Source organism: Syzygium oleosum, unplaced genomic scaffold (genome assembly GCF_021117445.2).
Source record: "Syzygium oleosum isolate NSW1041296 unplaced genomic scaffold, Sole_v2.1 Sole_v2.06, whole genome shotgun sequence".
NCBI classification, from domain to species: domain Eukaryota; kingdom Viridiplantae; phylum Streptophyta; class Magnoliopsida; order Myrtales; family Myrtaceae; genus Syzygium; species Syzygium oleosum.
The window spans coordinates 7,207,354-7,224,274 of NW_026607490.1; the positions used below are offsets into that span (position 1 = coordinate 7,207,354).

Below are 16,921 nucleotides of genomic sequence, written 5' to 3' on the forward strand. Positions count from 1 at the left end.
AATTACTAATTATATTCGAACACATTGAGACAAAGTTATTCTCAGGGGAAGCAAACCAAAAGCCATTCTCTGAAAAAACATTTCATCACTTCATCTAATAAAAGTTTCCTTGTCAAGCATGTTACTTCTTGTGAAATCAAATAAGCAAATTTCAAGATATAAATACAGCATGGAATTTTTTTTAATTATATATATTGGTCAGGCTCGGTGGGCGGTTCCACTCCTAGAATCAAGAATCGGACCAGTATACACAGATTTTGGTAAATTAGAATCGAGAACCGGACCAGTCCCCATGGGAACCGCCGATTTCGGGCCAGTCCGATCTTATTCCGAGCGGTTCCCGGTTTCTTTGCATACCCCTAATCTTGGGCACTCATATAATAATATTTTTTAATAGATTTTTCCTCTTCTTCTTCTTTTCCAAACGAGGAGAGAAATTGGGTTGGCTTTGGTTGAATAGATAGACCAAACCTTGGGGAGATGGCACGCAACTCCAGGCGCTGATGACCATACCATGCACGATATAAATGAGCCGCAAGGCTTTCGAGTTTAATTAATTTAACTTAACGCAGAGGAAGAGCACGACCTTGAAGAATCCGCGATTTCAATAGTGGCAACCAAACGACCCGTTTGGGGAAGACGACCCCGCAAAGACTTAGGTGATGATTAAGGGATAATGACGTGATTAGCACGCGGCTTTGAATCTAGTGGCATGCCTAAATCCTTGGTTATCTTTTGCGAATTGTATTCGTTTGAGATTATCCGAAATGACCAGACGAGGCCCGAACCTACGTTTCTCAGAAGAATGTCTGATGGGGGAATTGAGCATTATCGGATCAAAAGAGAGAGAGAGGATGACAAAAGGCTCAGAAGCTTTGACAATTCAGAGCAATGTCACTTTCGAGTAAAGGTGATCTTATCTTCTGTCTCAAGAGAAATGGAGGATTTTCAAAGGCGGTGATGTTATTTTCCGGGTAAATGGTGCATCCGTTTGGATGAGAGCTGATTAGACAGTTTGGTGATGGCGTGACATAATGTCGTACGTCGAGAGAGCTTATCATGAATTTCAATGTCGTCCCATATAAATCTCACGAAATTATTACATTAACTCATTTTTCAGGGAAGAAAAAGATAGAATACCAAATCATCAATTCCATGTAGTTCCTCTCCTCTATGTGGTTATTTTATTTATTTTCTTTTCCTAAGTCTTTGTTTTCTCTCTGGGTGCACTTCTCGTATTACTAAAACTAATTTAATAAGCTACATGCATCATCATCGTCATCACATCATTATCGTCATTCGACATCATCTATGCCTATGGACCTCAAATCTTTCCGTACACGAGATCGGATAGGATTTTTCTTACTCGCCAATGTTAGACGAGCCTTTTGAAAAAAAAAAAACATTAGTCCAAAACTTGTCAAGTACCGATGGACAAAAATTTTGATTCAAAACTTGTGAAATCCAAATGAACACAAATTTTTGTTCAAATCTTGTGAAGTAGCAATGGACAAAACTTTTGAGCCTCAGTGGATAAACTGGTATTGGATAGAGCCATATGATTGGTGCAGTTTTCTACTTCTAATGTTCATTTTGAAATCGAACTTACTCAAAATGTTAAGATGTCAACCGATTTGAATTTGTGAAAAACACGTAAACATTAGCATTTAAAGCCCTCTCAAACTTATTCGTAAATTTTTCTATAAATTAAGATAATATGTATATATTGGGGATAATTACCAAAAAACAAGTTTTTAACTTATTGTAATTATGTCAATTCAGTTTTAAACTTTTCAATTTAACTAATTTAGTCCAAAATCTTTTGATGTTTTGTCAATAAAGTCTTCCCGGTTAATTTTGGCCTTCACTCAGCGCCTGCTGTCCAAGTCAGCGATTGTCGGATGAAATTGATCGAAATGATTACATTGGCAAATCGCCAAAAAAATTTAGAACTAAATTAATCAAATTGAAAAATTCAAAATTAAATTGACACTCGTATTTAGAATTTTTTTTGGTAAATTTTCCGTATACGTAGAGAGAGAATCCAAATGTGATATCGTACAATCTTTGATGTACGTGCTGTTTAATGCTGTAAAAAGACATGCACGTCAAAGTTTGTGCAGCATATCTTAAAGATTTCGATCGACCAAGGACAAAACTTCTCCCGTTACTTTCCCCAAGGGAAATCAACCAACCGTGCGGCGGCCAGTCAAATGATCTCTCCTCAGGGAAAGGCCGCCGAGGTGGCGACACTAGCACCTCATAGTTGGCTTTTCGAGAAGAAGAAGAATCAATACACTTTTTATTTGGTATACCTATTCTCTTTATAATAATAATAATAATAATAATAATCTAATTTTCATGCACGTATATAATATGCATGCATACCAAGAAGACGACATCCATGGGACCGCATACACATGTGTAGGGTATTTATTTATTTATTTATTCATGAGTTCCCACGTTGTCTTTTACTTTTTCCTCCTTTTCTTTTTTTCATTTCTTTATTGTCTTTAGCAATTAGCAGCCCCTTTAGAAAGGAAGCCCCTTCAATGGAAAAGAAAAGGTCGCGTCAACTCCGTCATCATTGAGGTTCCACCAAGATGGCCATGAACTCAAGTTTGAAATTCAAAGAGATGGATCTCAGGTTCCAATTCCTAACAAAACATTGAATTGGTCCGCACCATGGTTTTGATAATTTAAACACGAATACTTGTCCAAGCCATTCAAGTTACTGTGAGACTTATCATTTCGATGGATCACTTATCGAACTCTCTTTTGAACTTATATTATTAAATCAACTAATTTCAAATGATGGTAATCAAAGCATTTATTGGTGCATTGCACACGCATGTATCTTTGCAATATATGAAAATTGAAATTGGGTCATTTGCATGAAAAGGCTGGAGTTGCTTCTTAGTTGGCTATTGAAAGCACACGAAATCGAAAACCATGGAAAAGTCTATCAAGTAATTGACCTTGATTAGTCTATATAGAGCGCAGCACCTAGACTTAAAGTATACCATCGGTTTTGAACTTTTCACACGCATCGTGGTGAGGCATGGATAAGGTGCTTGCCAAGTGAAACGGGGTGCGCATGCAAAGTCTGTAGCTTTAAACTAAACATTCTCCTGTGGGCGATTTATAGTTTGCCAACGCTAGACGCTCTCTTTTTTTGTGTGAAATAAAAAAAAAGTAAAACTTAATGGAATTAATGATCATCGAGTTGCAATGTAGAAATCATTTTTGATGTTTTGTTTCTACTGTGATTTAATATTTACTCCTTTTCATTTCTAATTTACTACCTTGACATCTCTTCTATCGTTATAAAGGATTGTCACAATTGCAAACGGTGACTTTTGCATTAAATAGATCTGTCTGTTTTTTCACATTCATCATTTTTGCCTATAAGCGATATGTCAAAATGGGTTCTAAACCTATTTCTTAACCTATATTTGATAAGCTTAGTTGTTATATATATTAATTATTTCAGTAAATAGGTTTAGAATGGTAAAACCCAAAATATTATAAGTGTTAAATGCTTCACAACATACTTAGACCCAACCCACCTCTTTACTCTCTCTTGCCCTCACTCGATCTTGGAATTGCTCACTCCGCGCTCTCACCTCGATTTGATTGGGTTAGATAGGGTTGGGTTAGGTATGGAAACGGATCGAATAAGATATGAGTCGTTAGATTTGTATTACATGGAAATGGGTCAATTTGGATCGAACTATTTTCGACTCGACTTAAACTCAACCCGATCCACTTGTTTGACGAGTCAATAGATTAAGTACGAGGTTTTTATCTCTTGTCTCCAACTTCGTAAATTTTTTGGAATATCAAAGCTCGAAGGCGAGAGTTCAAATCGCGACACTAACGCATACTTTTCTTCATTCTACTTCGATTATTTGTCGTGCCCACATTTGTCTACCTTTTCCCTTTTTGTTGTCATAGAATCCTGGTGATTTCCTAAATTGATACGAATGAATGAGGCATTTCGTAGGGAAGTTGACGCATTCTGTTTGTTGAGAAGATCGCCTAAAATTGGATGGATTGAGTCGCTTGGGGGTAAATTAATGTGTAATCGTCGGTGCATTTGTTTCGCAAAATATTAATAATTTGAAAAATATTTTCCTCAAATATGATCGCTTGTATCGCTTACAAAAATAAATTGATGACATATATTTTCATAGTCTACGCAAATATTTAAACATTCATTGTTATCGATGATGAAAATATATTTATTGACTAATTATTTCAGCCGATGTAAGCAATCATCTTTAAGAAAATATTTTTCAAATTATTCATTTTTCACGAAACAAACGGAACTTGTATACGTGCTCGATTGGTGCTATTGGTGTTTCTTTCCAAATCAATCGCCCTCGTGGTCGTGGCAATAGCAATCGGACTAGACTTCTTCAAAGTCAACGATTTAGTTGCGCTTACGCTAGGATTTATTTTTCCTTCAAAGATTTTGAAACCATATAGTTATATCTCTCTCTTCCATACAAGCTCTTGGGACCTCTATAGTAATGCCTAGATGGGAAGTTGCTTTGGTCGCCTCTCCCGACCCTTTTTATTCTAAAAGAAATATTGACAAAATTGAAAACGCCAGGGCAAATGTCTGAACTTTTGTCCATCTTACTATCAAATATCTAAACTTTTTCTTTGTTTCATCAAGTACCTCATTTATTCAAATTTGGCTTGATATAAATTATAAGGTCTCCATTAAATAAATCGCCATGTCATGTGATTTAGCCCACATGACTCTTAGTTGATGAGGAAAGAGAGAAAGAGAATGTTACTTGAACGATCTTATCCATCCAACATATCTTTGTTGACGCGATGTCATTTCAAAAGGTCATATCATGTATACGATTAAGGCCTATTTACCGGCGATATATCCAATCGGCCTTTTCTTTTTTTGCGATTTTAACCAATGTCTCGCATTGACCCAAATTTGAGAAGTTGGGGTACTTGGTTGAATTAATAAATATTTTGGTGCTCGATTGTAAAGCGAGCAAAAAAGTCAGTTACTTTGGTGCCATAGTATTCAATTACATAAAAGTCCTTAATACTGGCTTCTTTGATTTTGCATGGACAAATGTATCTTTCATAAGTAATAACAGATTGTAACACTGAGATTACATATACATAAGTACTTTCACAGTCCATTAATTAGGAGATACTATTCAAAAGTAACATTAGTAAACTTCTTCCAAAATTTTTGGTAAACTTGTCACCGCCGTGGTACATTGAAACATGTACTCCTTTGGTGGCAGGCAGAATATAGGTTGTGTTTGTCACCGGCCTAAAAGGTCACCTAACACGATTGATCAAGACCTGACGGTGGAGAGCACTTGTGGATGGGAGAGGGTCCGGTGATCACGGGCCGGTAAGATGATCCCGCCCCCTACGAAGCCAGCCCGAACCTCGAAAGTCAAGTCAACGGAACCAAATTTAGCGCCACGTGTTATCGATATTCCAAGAACTCCAAACGAAGCAACGAATCAAAGCCCTTCACAAAAAAAGGTACCAACGAGCGTCCGAAGCGTGTAGCGAAAAGTGTGAACATGTCCGAACCGATGAGGATGATGAGCTTTGGGAGATCAATTATTATTGGACGGTCGCGTGATAAAGATAGAGATTTCGAAGCACGAGCCATCCGAAAAATAGACATGATTTAGAGAAAATGCGATATCCATACATTTTAGTCTTGTACGATACACTTCCGAGATTTGGTTATCAATTGAAAGTTCCTAGTCCTTGTTGGCGAAATTGGAACCGACGCCCCGGACCGAGTCACGAGACGCTAGAAGCGAGGTCGGGCGCACGTGTGGATGTGATCCCGAGTTCGACACGTCTGTGTCGAGCAGACCTGTCAAAATGGGTCATAGACCCATTTCTTAATTCATATTTGATGAGATAAGTTGTTATGTGGGTTAAATATATATTCAGTAAATTGATCGTAATTGGGTTTGAAATTATTAAATCCAAAATAATATGGGTATTAAATGGGTTCACAACTTAATTAGATTCAACCCATATCTATGAATCTCTCTTGCTCTCACTCAACCTCGTGCTCGTTCACTCCGCACTCTCACCTCAGTTTAAGTATAAATTTCTTAAATTAGGTTAAATATAGAAGTGTTTTAGCATTATGAGTCAGGTTGGGTATATGTCACTAATATTGAATGGGATTGGGTAGGACCATTTGCCAACCCGACCCATCCATTTGACGGATTTAGTGTCGAGCATGCGAAATAAGTGTGTTGGTGAAACCTCTACGGAATCTGAAATAAAAAGCTAGTTAGCTCAAACGTCCACTAAAAGCTTAGGTCATGCACCCGATCCATGCTATCGCTACCTATTATTTATCAGGAAGCGTATCGAATATATTCATATTCAAATTGGATAAAAAAATTGATTCTTCCTGCACTGACAAAAGAAAGATGCTTTCGTTGCAATACCTACTCGTGGAGTCACCAAGGAAGCAGTATTGCAACCATCAGTTTTCATAGTACCTATTTTAAAATGATTAAAAACATGATTAATTTAATTAATGTATAGTTATGTAGCTGTTGACATATTTCGTGCCAGTGTTTTCTATTTCGAATACCAGCTAAATCGCGCCTTCGTTGGTCCAAGCTGCTACATAAAATATGTTTATACATGTAATGTGGGGCAAATTCGATTGGCTTGAATGTTTGTTGGCCAAAAGATAATTTTATCGTAATGTCTAATTTATACATGTGAGGTGATGATAGTGGCCTTGGTTGAATAATAGAACGAGGGTGATGAAGATTGAGGGTGACGCTTTGAGGTTTCTATCTAAGTTTTCTTGCGAACAATTGGATGATAGTCTAGCGAATTGTGATGTCAGCAACAATATGAAATTTATTTTTATTGGTTTTCATACTATGCTGAGTTAATAGATTTGTTGGGTATGCAAATTAAATTATTAGACGGGTAGAAAGTCACATGGTCCAAAACCACCACGCATATGCACATGTGATAAGATCGATTCGTGGAGGAATTCGACATGACTTGTCAACTTACGTATGTTTGATCATAAACTAAACAGAACTCATCATGTTTTTTTCATTGTGACCTCAGGAAAAAGATTACCTACCCTCTGAATCTTATAATGGATGAGCTGGAAATTGGGATGGTTTATTTTTCTTTATAGCTTTGATTGCTTGTGTTTGTGGATAAGAAAGACAAGACCAAGGATATAACTCTCCCATTGAAACTTTGATTTGTTGCACAGTCTATTATGATGGTAGAGCAAGAGATCATTCTTTACCTTAGAATTATATTTTCTCGCCCTTCAATCCCGGGTCAAATCCCGATCTAACCGTTAGATGAAGGCGTCATGTAATATCTAAATGCTACAAAAACAAACAAAAAAAAGAAGAATCATACTGGATCCAATGTGTACATGAGATTGGCTCTATATGTGCTAGAAATTGTATATATGTATAAGTAGACCTGATGATAGAGCCTATCGTTTTCCTTAAAAACAAGCATTTTTCTCAGTTTGTAAAGGTCGAGCCTTCATCCAAGCTTAGTCGGAGAATGGTAGGTTACGAGTTATGGAAATTCACCTATCAGAGGCGTGGTTGGATGGAGTCCCTTTCATCGAGGATTTGGAAATGTGTAGTCCTTCCATGATGACGGAAGAAAGGGTTCGATGATAACCTCGCTGCTATAAATCAAGGGGGGAAAAAAGCCTGGAAAGTTGCTCTAAAGCCCGTGGGCCTTTCTGGCCCAAGGACGAAAGCTGCTGGGCTCGGCTTGAATAGAATGGCCCAAATTCTCATCTCTAGCGGGGAGAAGAAAACTGGGGCCCGTTTCAATTTTACTTTTTCCTGTCGAAAGTATTTTGAATTTATTCGATATGTGAATTCACGAGTTAATATTAAATTTAGGGAAAATTTCAATTAAGGACCCCAAGTGGGGTCAAATTCTCAAAAAAGGGTCCAAAGTGAACATAGTGTCAAATAAGGGTCTGAAGTGTCCAATCAGTCTCAAATAAGGATCCAAAGTGCCCAAAAAGTCTCAAATAAGGGCCTGGGTCGCCGACCGGCCAAAATGCCTGCCGGCCGGCAAGAATGTTACTATTCTGGTGCCGGAATAGTAATATTATTGCCCGCCGGCGACCCATGCCCTTATTTGAGGCTTTTTGGGCACTTCGGGTCCTTATTTGAGACTGATTGGGCACTTCAGGCCCTTATTTGACACTATATTCACTTTGGACCCTTTTTTGAGAATTTGACCCTACTTTGGGTCCTTAATTGAAATTTTTCCTTAAATTTATTAATGTATTGTGAAATTCCTGGTGTTTTGGATTAAGAAAAAGGCAAAATGCATGCGTCGCAAGATTTATATTAACTAAAAACATATTGTAGAGGTCTGTCTATACATGTTTCCTATGCAATTTTTTTTGACAAATAAATTGAAAAGTTCATCTTTTGTCTAAGATGAGAAATCGGTACTCATTTATGATATGGATAATTACTCGGAGCTCACGAACTCGTACTCCTTAAAATTTACTCCAAAAAATCTAAGTATAGTGATTTAAAGTCATAAAGTTAATCAAAAAAAAGTAAAAGACATTATATAGGAGAAAGAAAATAAATGGTTTGAGAAACGATTCCTAAAAAATGATTGTTTGTATCACTTATAACAGTGAATAAACGAAAACGTTTTTTCACCATTTGCGAAAATATTTAAACATGAATTGTTACCGATAATGTAAATATTATTATTTTTATTAATTATTAATTTTTTTTAAAATTATCTATTTTTCGCGATATATAGAAAATCTCACGAGCTCCCAACGCTCTCTTATCATCTCTCTCTCTCTCCGAGCTGCGAGAGAGAAACGATTCTCTCTCTTCAGCCAACGGCCATCAACTCCCTCCGATCACCGGCCATGCGGACCTCCCATCCCTCGCGCCCTCTGTGCTTCCGCCTCTTCGCCCTCTCCCTCCCTCTCTTCCCGAGCTCCCGGCCCCCTCCCTCCGGGCGCCTCCCGAGATCGACGGCCGTCGGTGGTCCGCCGCCGCCTCGGCTCTGCGTCCGGAGCTGCGGCTCCGTGACCGCGAGGCCGTCATCGGAGGTCAGGAAGCGGCGCGGCGGCGGCGGCGGGCCGGAGCCCGACTTGAAGCTCCGGGCTCTCCGCGAGCTCTTCTCGAGGCCTGGGATCGGCATCGATGCGTACGTCGTTCCTTCTCAGGACGCGCACCAGGTTCGGTCCTCTGCTTCTTCCTTTTCTTTTCGGTCGATGTTCTGATAGTTTGATCGCGTAAACCTGCTGTTTCCATTCTGGAACTGCAGAGGTACTTCTTCGTTAATCGCTCGATCCTGTTGTTCCGCTCTGGAAGTGCTGATGTGTTGTGTTAGATGAATGACATCGACGTTATACCTTGTTATGGTTAACTATGACGTTTTGTACGGACTACCTTTGGACTGTACATTGCTTGAAATGGATGGGAAGCGGTTACTACGTCGGAAAGAGTGAAAGACAATGAGCTTCTGGTTCAAGCTCATTGTCAGCATAGGATTTGATTCGCTTAGGAGTTAGTCTACTGTTTCTGTTCGGAAAAATAAGGTTTTCCTATCTAGCATTGTTCCATCGAAGAATTGATATAGGAGCTTCTTCTTTCCTGTTCATCTGGAACATACTCGAAGGAATAAGATTATGTCCCCTTCAAGTTTCGCTAATTCTTAGGACTTGGAGATGGTTCTATTATTATAAAGCGAAGGAGTTCGCCTAAGGAATTGCCAATGCCTTCTGTCTTGTTGGTCCAGTATTAATTTCTTGTCACTGCTCCGGTGTTAATTTTTTTGTTATTCATGCATGTTGGATTGCAGAGTGAGTTCATTGCAGAATGTTATACGAGGAGGGCCTATATATCAGGTTTTACAGGCAGTGCTGGCACTGCTGTCGTCACAAAGGATAAAGCAGCTCTATGGACAGATGGACGTTATTTTCTTCAGGTCTGATAGCGAAAACTTACAATTTCAATTTGCTAAGGGTCTTAACCAAGTAGCTCTTTAGTGTTTGTAAGTACTTCTGCTCTTTCCTATGCCTGAAACTCTTTGGCTATCTACATTGGTTGTTGTACTGATCGCATCTATCACTCTTATTGGTAGGCCGAGAATCAGCTAAACTCCAGTTGGATTCTCATGCGGGCTGGTAATCTAGGAGTTCCAACAACTAGTGAATGGCTCAATGACGTTCTGGCTCCTGGATGCAGAATTGGCATTGATCCTGTAAATCTTTTTATGGCTTTCATAGTTTCAAGGGCCATATTTTGTCCATATACATTTTTCTTCAAATAGATCAGAAAATTTGTCAAATTCATGTGTCCCTCCCCTCCCTTTAACTGGGAGGTCTACGGCCATTATGTGGCCTAGGGGTTCATCACATACAAAGCCCCTTTTGACATCGCTTCTTTTGCAAAGAGTTATTAATTTGATAAATGGTATTTGATCGTATATTTCATTTTAGTTCTATGATTCATAGTATTGGCCATAAATTCTGCGAGAATATTAGGGTGTCCATAAGGGTTTGTAATTCTTGTAATAGCAATGTTGAGTTTTCAGGATTATGTATTCACTGTTATTCTATTGTGCTTTGGCATGAAAGTTTTATCTTATATTGACCTTATTCAGACTCTTGATTGTTTTTCATATCTTTCACCATTTTTAGTCCCTATATTTGCTGGTTTCTACACAAACAAAGACACATTTGCTTTAAACTTTTTAATCTCATTCTCTGATGCCGCCTGTCTTTCATGGTGTGAAGTGAACAGTTTCTCTTCTCTTCTGATGCTGCGGAAGAATTAAAGGAGGCTATTGCTAAGAAAAATCATGAGCTGGTTCTCCTGTACAATATAAACTTGGTGGATGTAGTATGGAAAGAAAGGCCAAAATCTCCAACTAAGCCAGTTAGAATTCATGATCTAAAATTCGCTGGCTTAGACGTGGCATCAAAACTCTCTTTCCTGAGGGCCGAATTTGTTGATGCTGGTGCATCTGCCATCATTATATCGATGCTTGATGAAGTGGCGTGGCTATTAAACCTGGTAATGATTTGCAACTGAGCAGTCATATCCATCTGATACTTGAAGAGCTTTGCTCATAGTAGTTGAATTTTATCATCTTGTGCCTATATTTGGAGTCTTATTCTTGTCTGGTAGGAATTTTTTTATTCAATTTTCATCTTGTTTTTTTCTTGTAGGCCTGCATAATTTGCTGTACCCTGATATATGAGATTCCATATTGCAGAGAGGAAGTGATGTTCCACATTCTCCAGTCGTGTATGCCTATTTACTTGTGAAGACTGATACAGCTGAGTTATTCGTTGATAGTTCCAAAATCACACCGGAAGTGATGGATCATTTGAAAAATGCAGGCGTTGAGTTGAGACCATATGATAAAATTCTGTCTGAAATAGAAAAGTGAGTCCATGAGGTTCTTTTTCCCTCTTTTTGTTTTTTTTGTGGCCATTTTTTAGTGTGAGAATGATGCTTGCCTTTTCCATTTAAGTTTGCTGGAGATGTCCTGATTTGAGTGAGACAGAGAAAATATATTTGGTTTGCTGGCTTATTATTTGGCCATCAGATGAGTGCTTTCACATCTATTGGCACTCGGCTAGCCTTGGTTCATTGTTGAGAATGGTACATGTATTCAAGTCATGTAACAGCTTGTTTGAATTGTGGAACTGAGGCTGGATAAATTTACCCTTGCCATACACAGTGGCCTCATTCACTAGGATGCTCTTTTACTCGGTGCTTTTTGATTCTTACTGTACTTTGGCATCATTGACAGCATATTTTTGTCTGCTGCGCCCTTATTCTGCAATTTTATCTATGCAGTTTGGCGAAACAAGGGGGAAATCTTTGGTTAGACACATCATCAATGAACGCTGCCATTGTCAACACCTACAAGTCTGCCTGTGATAAGTATCTGAATAAAAAGAGTAAGGCTAGGGTTCAAGATTACAATGGTCGATCAGCCATGCCATCTGGAGTTTATAGGGCTTCCCCTATCTCTTTGGCCAAGGCAGTGAAAAATGATGCTGAGTTGCAGGGAATGCGAAACTCTCATTTAAGGTACTCCCAAGGCCCAACATTACTTTCAGAATCTCTCTCCTTACACAATTCTGATTACCATTTGAGTTTACATGGGCATCAGCATTTGATCAACATGTACAAGCATCTTCCAAAATGTATTCTTGCATCTCGCTGAATAGCCTTTTGTCTTCCCTTCTTTTTATTTTGGGAAATTAGTTTGTCTGTATACAAATATGTGTAGAAGCTTGGCAGGTTGAGTTAGTCAATTCAAGATAATTTAGGCTAATTCCATCACTTTTGTCACGCCCACCTCGATGCAGTTCATTCAGTATTATGTCACAATCTTAATAACTAGAAGCTGATTGATTGAAAGACACAGAAATGAAATTTCTTCATGTGTTCGTGGGAATGCACCTGTTGGTGCATTTTTTATAGGCAGATGTGCAAATTTTTTGGGGAGAGAGGTAATTACTTGTCTTTTGACCTTAGAGTGCATTTTCAAATTAAGAATGCTGATCATATGTTATCGAATGACCTGAGCATTGTGGTCTGTGAAGAATGCTTAGTAAATATTTTTATTGGTACTCTGTCCTCCGGATGAAAACTAAATAGACTTCAGTGCGTGAATAAGTAGATTTTGCTGCAGGACACTACATTGGTCAAATCGGTATCTCTCTTAAAGTTGCGATGTGTAAGGAAAAACACGATAATAGGTTGAATCTGTCAACATGTGCGAGAGTGATCTCACAGCAATAGAGAAAACACTTAGATCTGTAAATGTGAAGCTCATTGACATATTAAGCACTGCTGTTTTAGGAAGCTTGTTTGTTTGAAAAAATGTCTCTATCTATGCCGGTATGTTTACTAAGGATCCAGTGATCTTAGTGAAATATATTTCGTCTGCAGGGATGCAGCAGCTCTAGCTCATTTCTGGGTCTGGTTGGAAGAAGAAATTAATAGGGGTGCTAAACTTACAGAAGTGGAAGTTGCAGATAAGCTCCTCGAGTTTCGTTCTATGCAGGACGGTTTCATTGATACAAGCTTCGACACAATAAGTGGTACATTTTATGTTTCAACATCTTGGATAACTTTTTGCAGTGAAAATGAAGAAATTCTCTCTCTCTCTCTCTCTCTCTCTCTCTCTCTCTCTCTCTCTCTCTCTCTCTCTCTCTCTCTCTCTCCTGATGTTGTCCCTGAAAAATGAAGATTCTTATCGATTCTTTTAAAATTAATTTTGGTGGATTCTCTTTCTCACTTTTTCTTTTTGCAAGTAGAATTGGATAGGATATGACGTTGGATAGTGTGCAAACAAGTGGAGGTAGACTTTTAGTGATGATTTTGTTGTAAAAGGGCTAGAAAATATTTTTGCATCGCTTGGGAGAAGTCACTTTTCTGGAAATCTCATCTCTCACCTGTCCACTATTTCTCACTCATTATCCATATGGATTTGAAGGTTCTGGGGCCAATGGTGCTATCATACATTACAAACCAGAACCAGGCAGTTGCAGTGTTTTGGATGTCCAGAAGCTGTTCCTGCTAGATAGTGGTGCTCAATATGTTGATGGAACAACCGATATAACAAGAACAGTGCATTTTGGGGAACCCACACCACGACAAAAGGAATGCTTTACCCGAGTTTTGCAGGTGCTCGGTTCTTTTAATTTGTCAAATGCTTCACCCAGTCACACTTCTTCATTTATACATTTATTTTCTACAACATTGAATATGAGCTTTCTCACTAATATCTGGTGGCGTTCTTTATATATTGGATTTCCTTAAATTGTGCCCTAGGACACTTGATGAGAAGTATTAATTTTGCTTTGTCACTTGTAGCTTTATTCATGACATGCCAGCAAGGAAATATATGTTCAATCTTCGATGTCCATTAATGTGCATTAAAAAAAAAATTTCTATCTTTAGGTTATTATCAAGCGCTCTTGGGGTGCTTGTTAACAAGACCCTTATATATTTCTACATGAGTTTACAAACACAAATTTCCAGTTATAAGGATATTGTGCAACTAGGCATGATCTCTTTCCCTCCTTTTTTAGGTGGGGCCAAAACTATGAATGTTCTTTGTTTGCATATATTGTGCATTGTTTCTTGTTGCGCCTTTTTTTCTTTTTTCACAATGTCCATCCTAATCTAATGTTTTAGGCTGAACTCTTGTGGTTTCTAATAATTGTTTGCCTCCCCATTCTTGATGAAACCTTTAATTTCAGGGCCACATAGCTCTCGATCAAGCTGTTTTTCCTGAAAATACCCCTGGCTTTGTCCTGGATGCGTTCGCTCGCTCGTCTCTATGGAAGATTGGCCTCGACTATCGGCATGGTACATTTCATTCCTTAGCTGCTTGTTTATTCGAAATACTATTGAGAATACTTTCAAGCACGGCCTCTTGGTCTTTCCTTGCAATAGGGACTGGACATGGCGTGGGAGCTGCACTGAATGTTCATGAAGGACCCCAAAGTATTAGTTTCCGCTATGGGAATCTGACCTCCCTACAGAAAGGCATGGTTGTGAGCAACGAACCTGGTTACTACGAAGACCATGCCTTTGGCATTCGTATTGAGGTAAGACATCAGTTATCATAAATAGTTTTGTTTCCTAAATAAGATTTATGAGAGATATTGGCACCCAAATCCTATTTGCGGGATGGTAAAAAGAGATTTCGTGCCTATTCTGTAAGTTGAGGTGTGATAGAGCACAATAGGCTACCTGGATCTATATAGCGGATAGGAAAAAGGAGGTGGTGGGATACGCTGTATCCTCAGCTGGGCGCAAAGAATTTCCTGAAAACTCCACATCCCGCGTAGGCATAATGTATTTTTTGGGCACTTTTTTTTTTTTTGATAAAGTATTTTATGGGCACTTATTCTATACATTCTAGTAGCTCTTTGGATAAAGAGTTTCAGAGGTGCATTACTGCTGAACGGATGGATAATATTCTCGAAATGAGTTCCTCACCTTGTCATAATTCTAGCTGGTTGCTTCTTGAGATATATCCAACGTTTTTGGTTCATGCAGTTGCTTTTCACCCTTGCTGTATTTACTTGCCTCATACAGAGATTCTGATTCAATCGGAGTTCTGTCGTCTTTTTGCCTGTTGTCGTCCGCAAATCTCTGAAATTTGCTCTGCTGAGTCTTGAGATCAACCGGTCTTTTATTCTGCAGAACCTTCTTACTGTGGTGGAGATGAACACGCCAAATCGCTTTGGAGGGGTTGGTTATCTTGGATTTGAGAAACTTACGTTTGTTCCGATTCAGGTGCGCGCGGTGCTTTCTTTTTTTCTCGACAGGGATGTGTTTCTTGGTGCTTCTTTTGGCTGTCGGTGCTCATCCTTATTTCGTGAGTTTCTGTGCAGACGAAAATGGTGGACTCGGCCTTGCTCTCTTCCGCTGAGATCAACTGGCTCAACGACTACCATGCACAAGTCTGGGAAAAGGTCAGGCCCTACTTCGAGAACAGATGACTAAAAAGAGAGTTTATTCCCCCCCTAAAACCCACCGATTAATTTAACTCTTCTGTCGTCCCCATTCCACAGGTTTCGCCGCTGCTAGACGGTTCCGCTCGTCAATGGCTTTGGGACAATACGCGACCCCTCCCAATTCAGTGATTACCGTTAAGTTTCTTTCGTTATTATAAAATTTGTTTGGGACTCTGTCCCACTGTTGTGTGGAATTGCCGTTACAATAAATTGTAGGATGATATGCCGAATCAGCTTAAAAGCGAACAGCGATGGCGACAGTATTCACCTAAGACTGAATGCTTAAACTGCACCGTTAAGAGTATACAATCAAACAGGAGAGCAAATTACAGAGACCTAATTTCGTAGCGTGTACAGCAATCAGCTTCTGCCTCGTACCCTTGATTAATTTCTCCGTATACAAATGAAATATTTAAATTTTCAGATGTTATTCGCGACTTACGCATCAGGAGATGGATCGGATGTAGAGAGCTCAGTGTACATGTCCGATATCGCCTTAGCAAAGTGGGCTTTGGCTTGAGGCCTCTTGATCTACAAATAAAAGAGATAATGTTAACTTCTGAGTACACTTTGCTATGTTTGTCCGAAATGCAACGACTCTCGCTCATGCGATTAGTTTTTAAGGTGAAAAAGCAAAGGCAACATGGAATCACCTTAAATGTTGGAGTGAGAAGTCCGTTCTCCACCGTGAATGGTTCGAGCACCAGTGTCACAGCCTTCACATATTCGAAGCCTCGCAACTGACAAAAGGGAAGCAACATGAAAAGAGGAAGGTAAATGGAAAAATGTTACCTAAGTAGAGGCTGTCGATGATCTCTTTAGAGGACACAGTATACCTCCGCTTCTCTGCCGATGGCATCCATTTCAGCAAGAACGGCTTCCCGTTCCTGTACCCCACACATCAGAATGAATTAACACAAAAGGTGTGGTGCTTTTATTAAAACTCAATGGAAAAGGAACACGATGACCCTTTGCCAAGATGCATGTTTCACACTGGAATACAGAATTTGATAAACCCTTAAACAACTCAGGAAACAAGTACTTCAAATACCCAAAAGACGGATGTCCTAATCGACGGTGCCACAACCATATTTCTTTCTCCCTACTAGTAGTCTGACCCGGGTATGATGAACTCTGCCAGTGGTGAGATCATCCACGTAGTATAGCCCCTCCCTCTTAGTACCACGTCCAATAATCTCCTTCGTGTGGATATCCTGAAATAAACAAAAATTGGGGTACATGAGAACACTGCAATTAAACTCCTTAGTAACTTGCCCATCAAATAATAATCGATTAGATAATGAGGGCACAAGCAAAGTGTGAGATAAAGACAGGGAAGGCGTG

At 39.1% G+C, this 16,921-nt stretch overlaps 2 protein-coding genes and 1 long non-coding RNA gene across 4 annotated transcripts in view; 1 reads left to right on the forward strand and 2 right to left on the reverse strand.

Moving 5' to 3' along the window:
• The window catches only part of LOC115667210 (probable linoleate 9S-lipoxygenase 5), a 41,738-nt gene that overhangs the window by 6,783 nt on the left and 18,034 nt on the right, over positions 1–16,921 (reverse strand). The gene's annotated exons all lie outside the window — the stretch shown is intronic.
• LOC115669066 (aminopeptidase P2-like) lies at positions 8,838–15,921 on the forward strand. Of its 2 annotated transcripts, XM_056312255.1 has the most exons (13): positions 8,838–9,256; positions 9,883–10,008; positions 10,165–10,284; positions 10,827–11,099; positions 11,302–11,474; positions 11,892–12,128; positions 12,996–13,147; positions 13,543–13,733; positions 14,312–14,420; positions 14,508–14,662; positions 15,264–15,356; positions 15,455–15,535; positions 15,635–15,921. In XM_056312255.1, exons 1-13 carry the CDS (start codon positions 8,942–8,944, stop codon positions 15,704–15,706), a joined length of 2,097 nt encoding a protein of 698 aa, XP_056168230.1. In that variant the 5' UTR covers positions 8,838–8,941; the 3' UTR covers positions 15,707–15,921. The 2 variants fall into 2 exon arrangements, with proteins under 2 accessions (XP_056168230.1, XP_056168231.1); XM_056312256.1 differs by lacking the exon at positions 10,165–10,284.
• Positions 15,778–16,468, reverse strand: LOC115667211 (uncharacterized). Its single transcript, XR_008816782.1, has 3 exons — positions 16,414–16,468; positions 16,231–16,317; positions 15,778–16,108 (listed from the first exon to the last, which is right to left on the reverse strand). It is a non-coding gene; the product is annotated as an uncharacterized LOC115667211 (long non-coding RNA).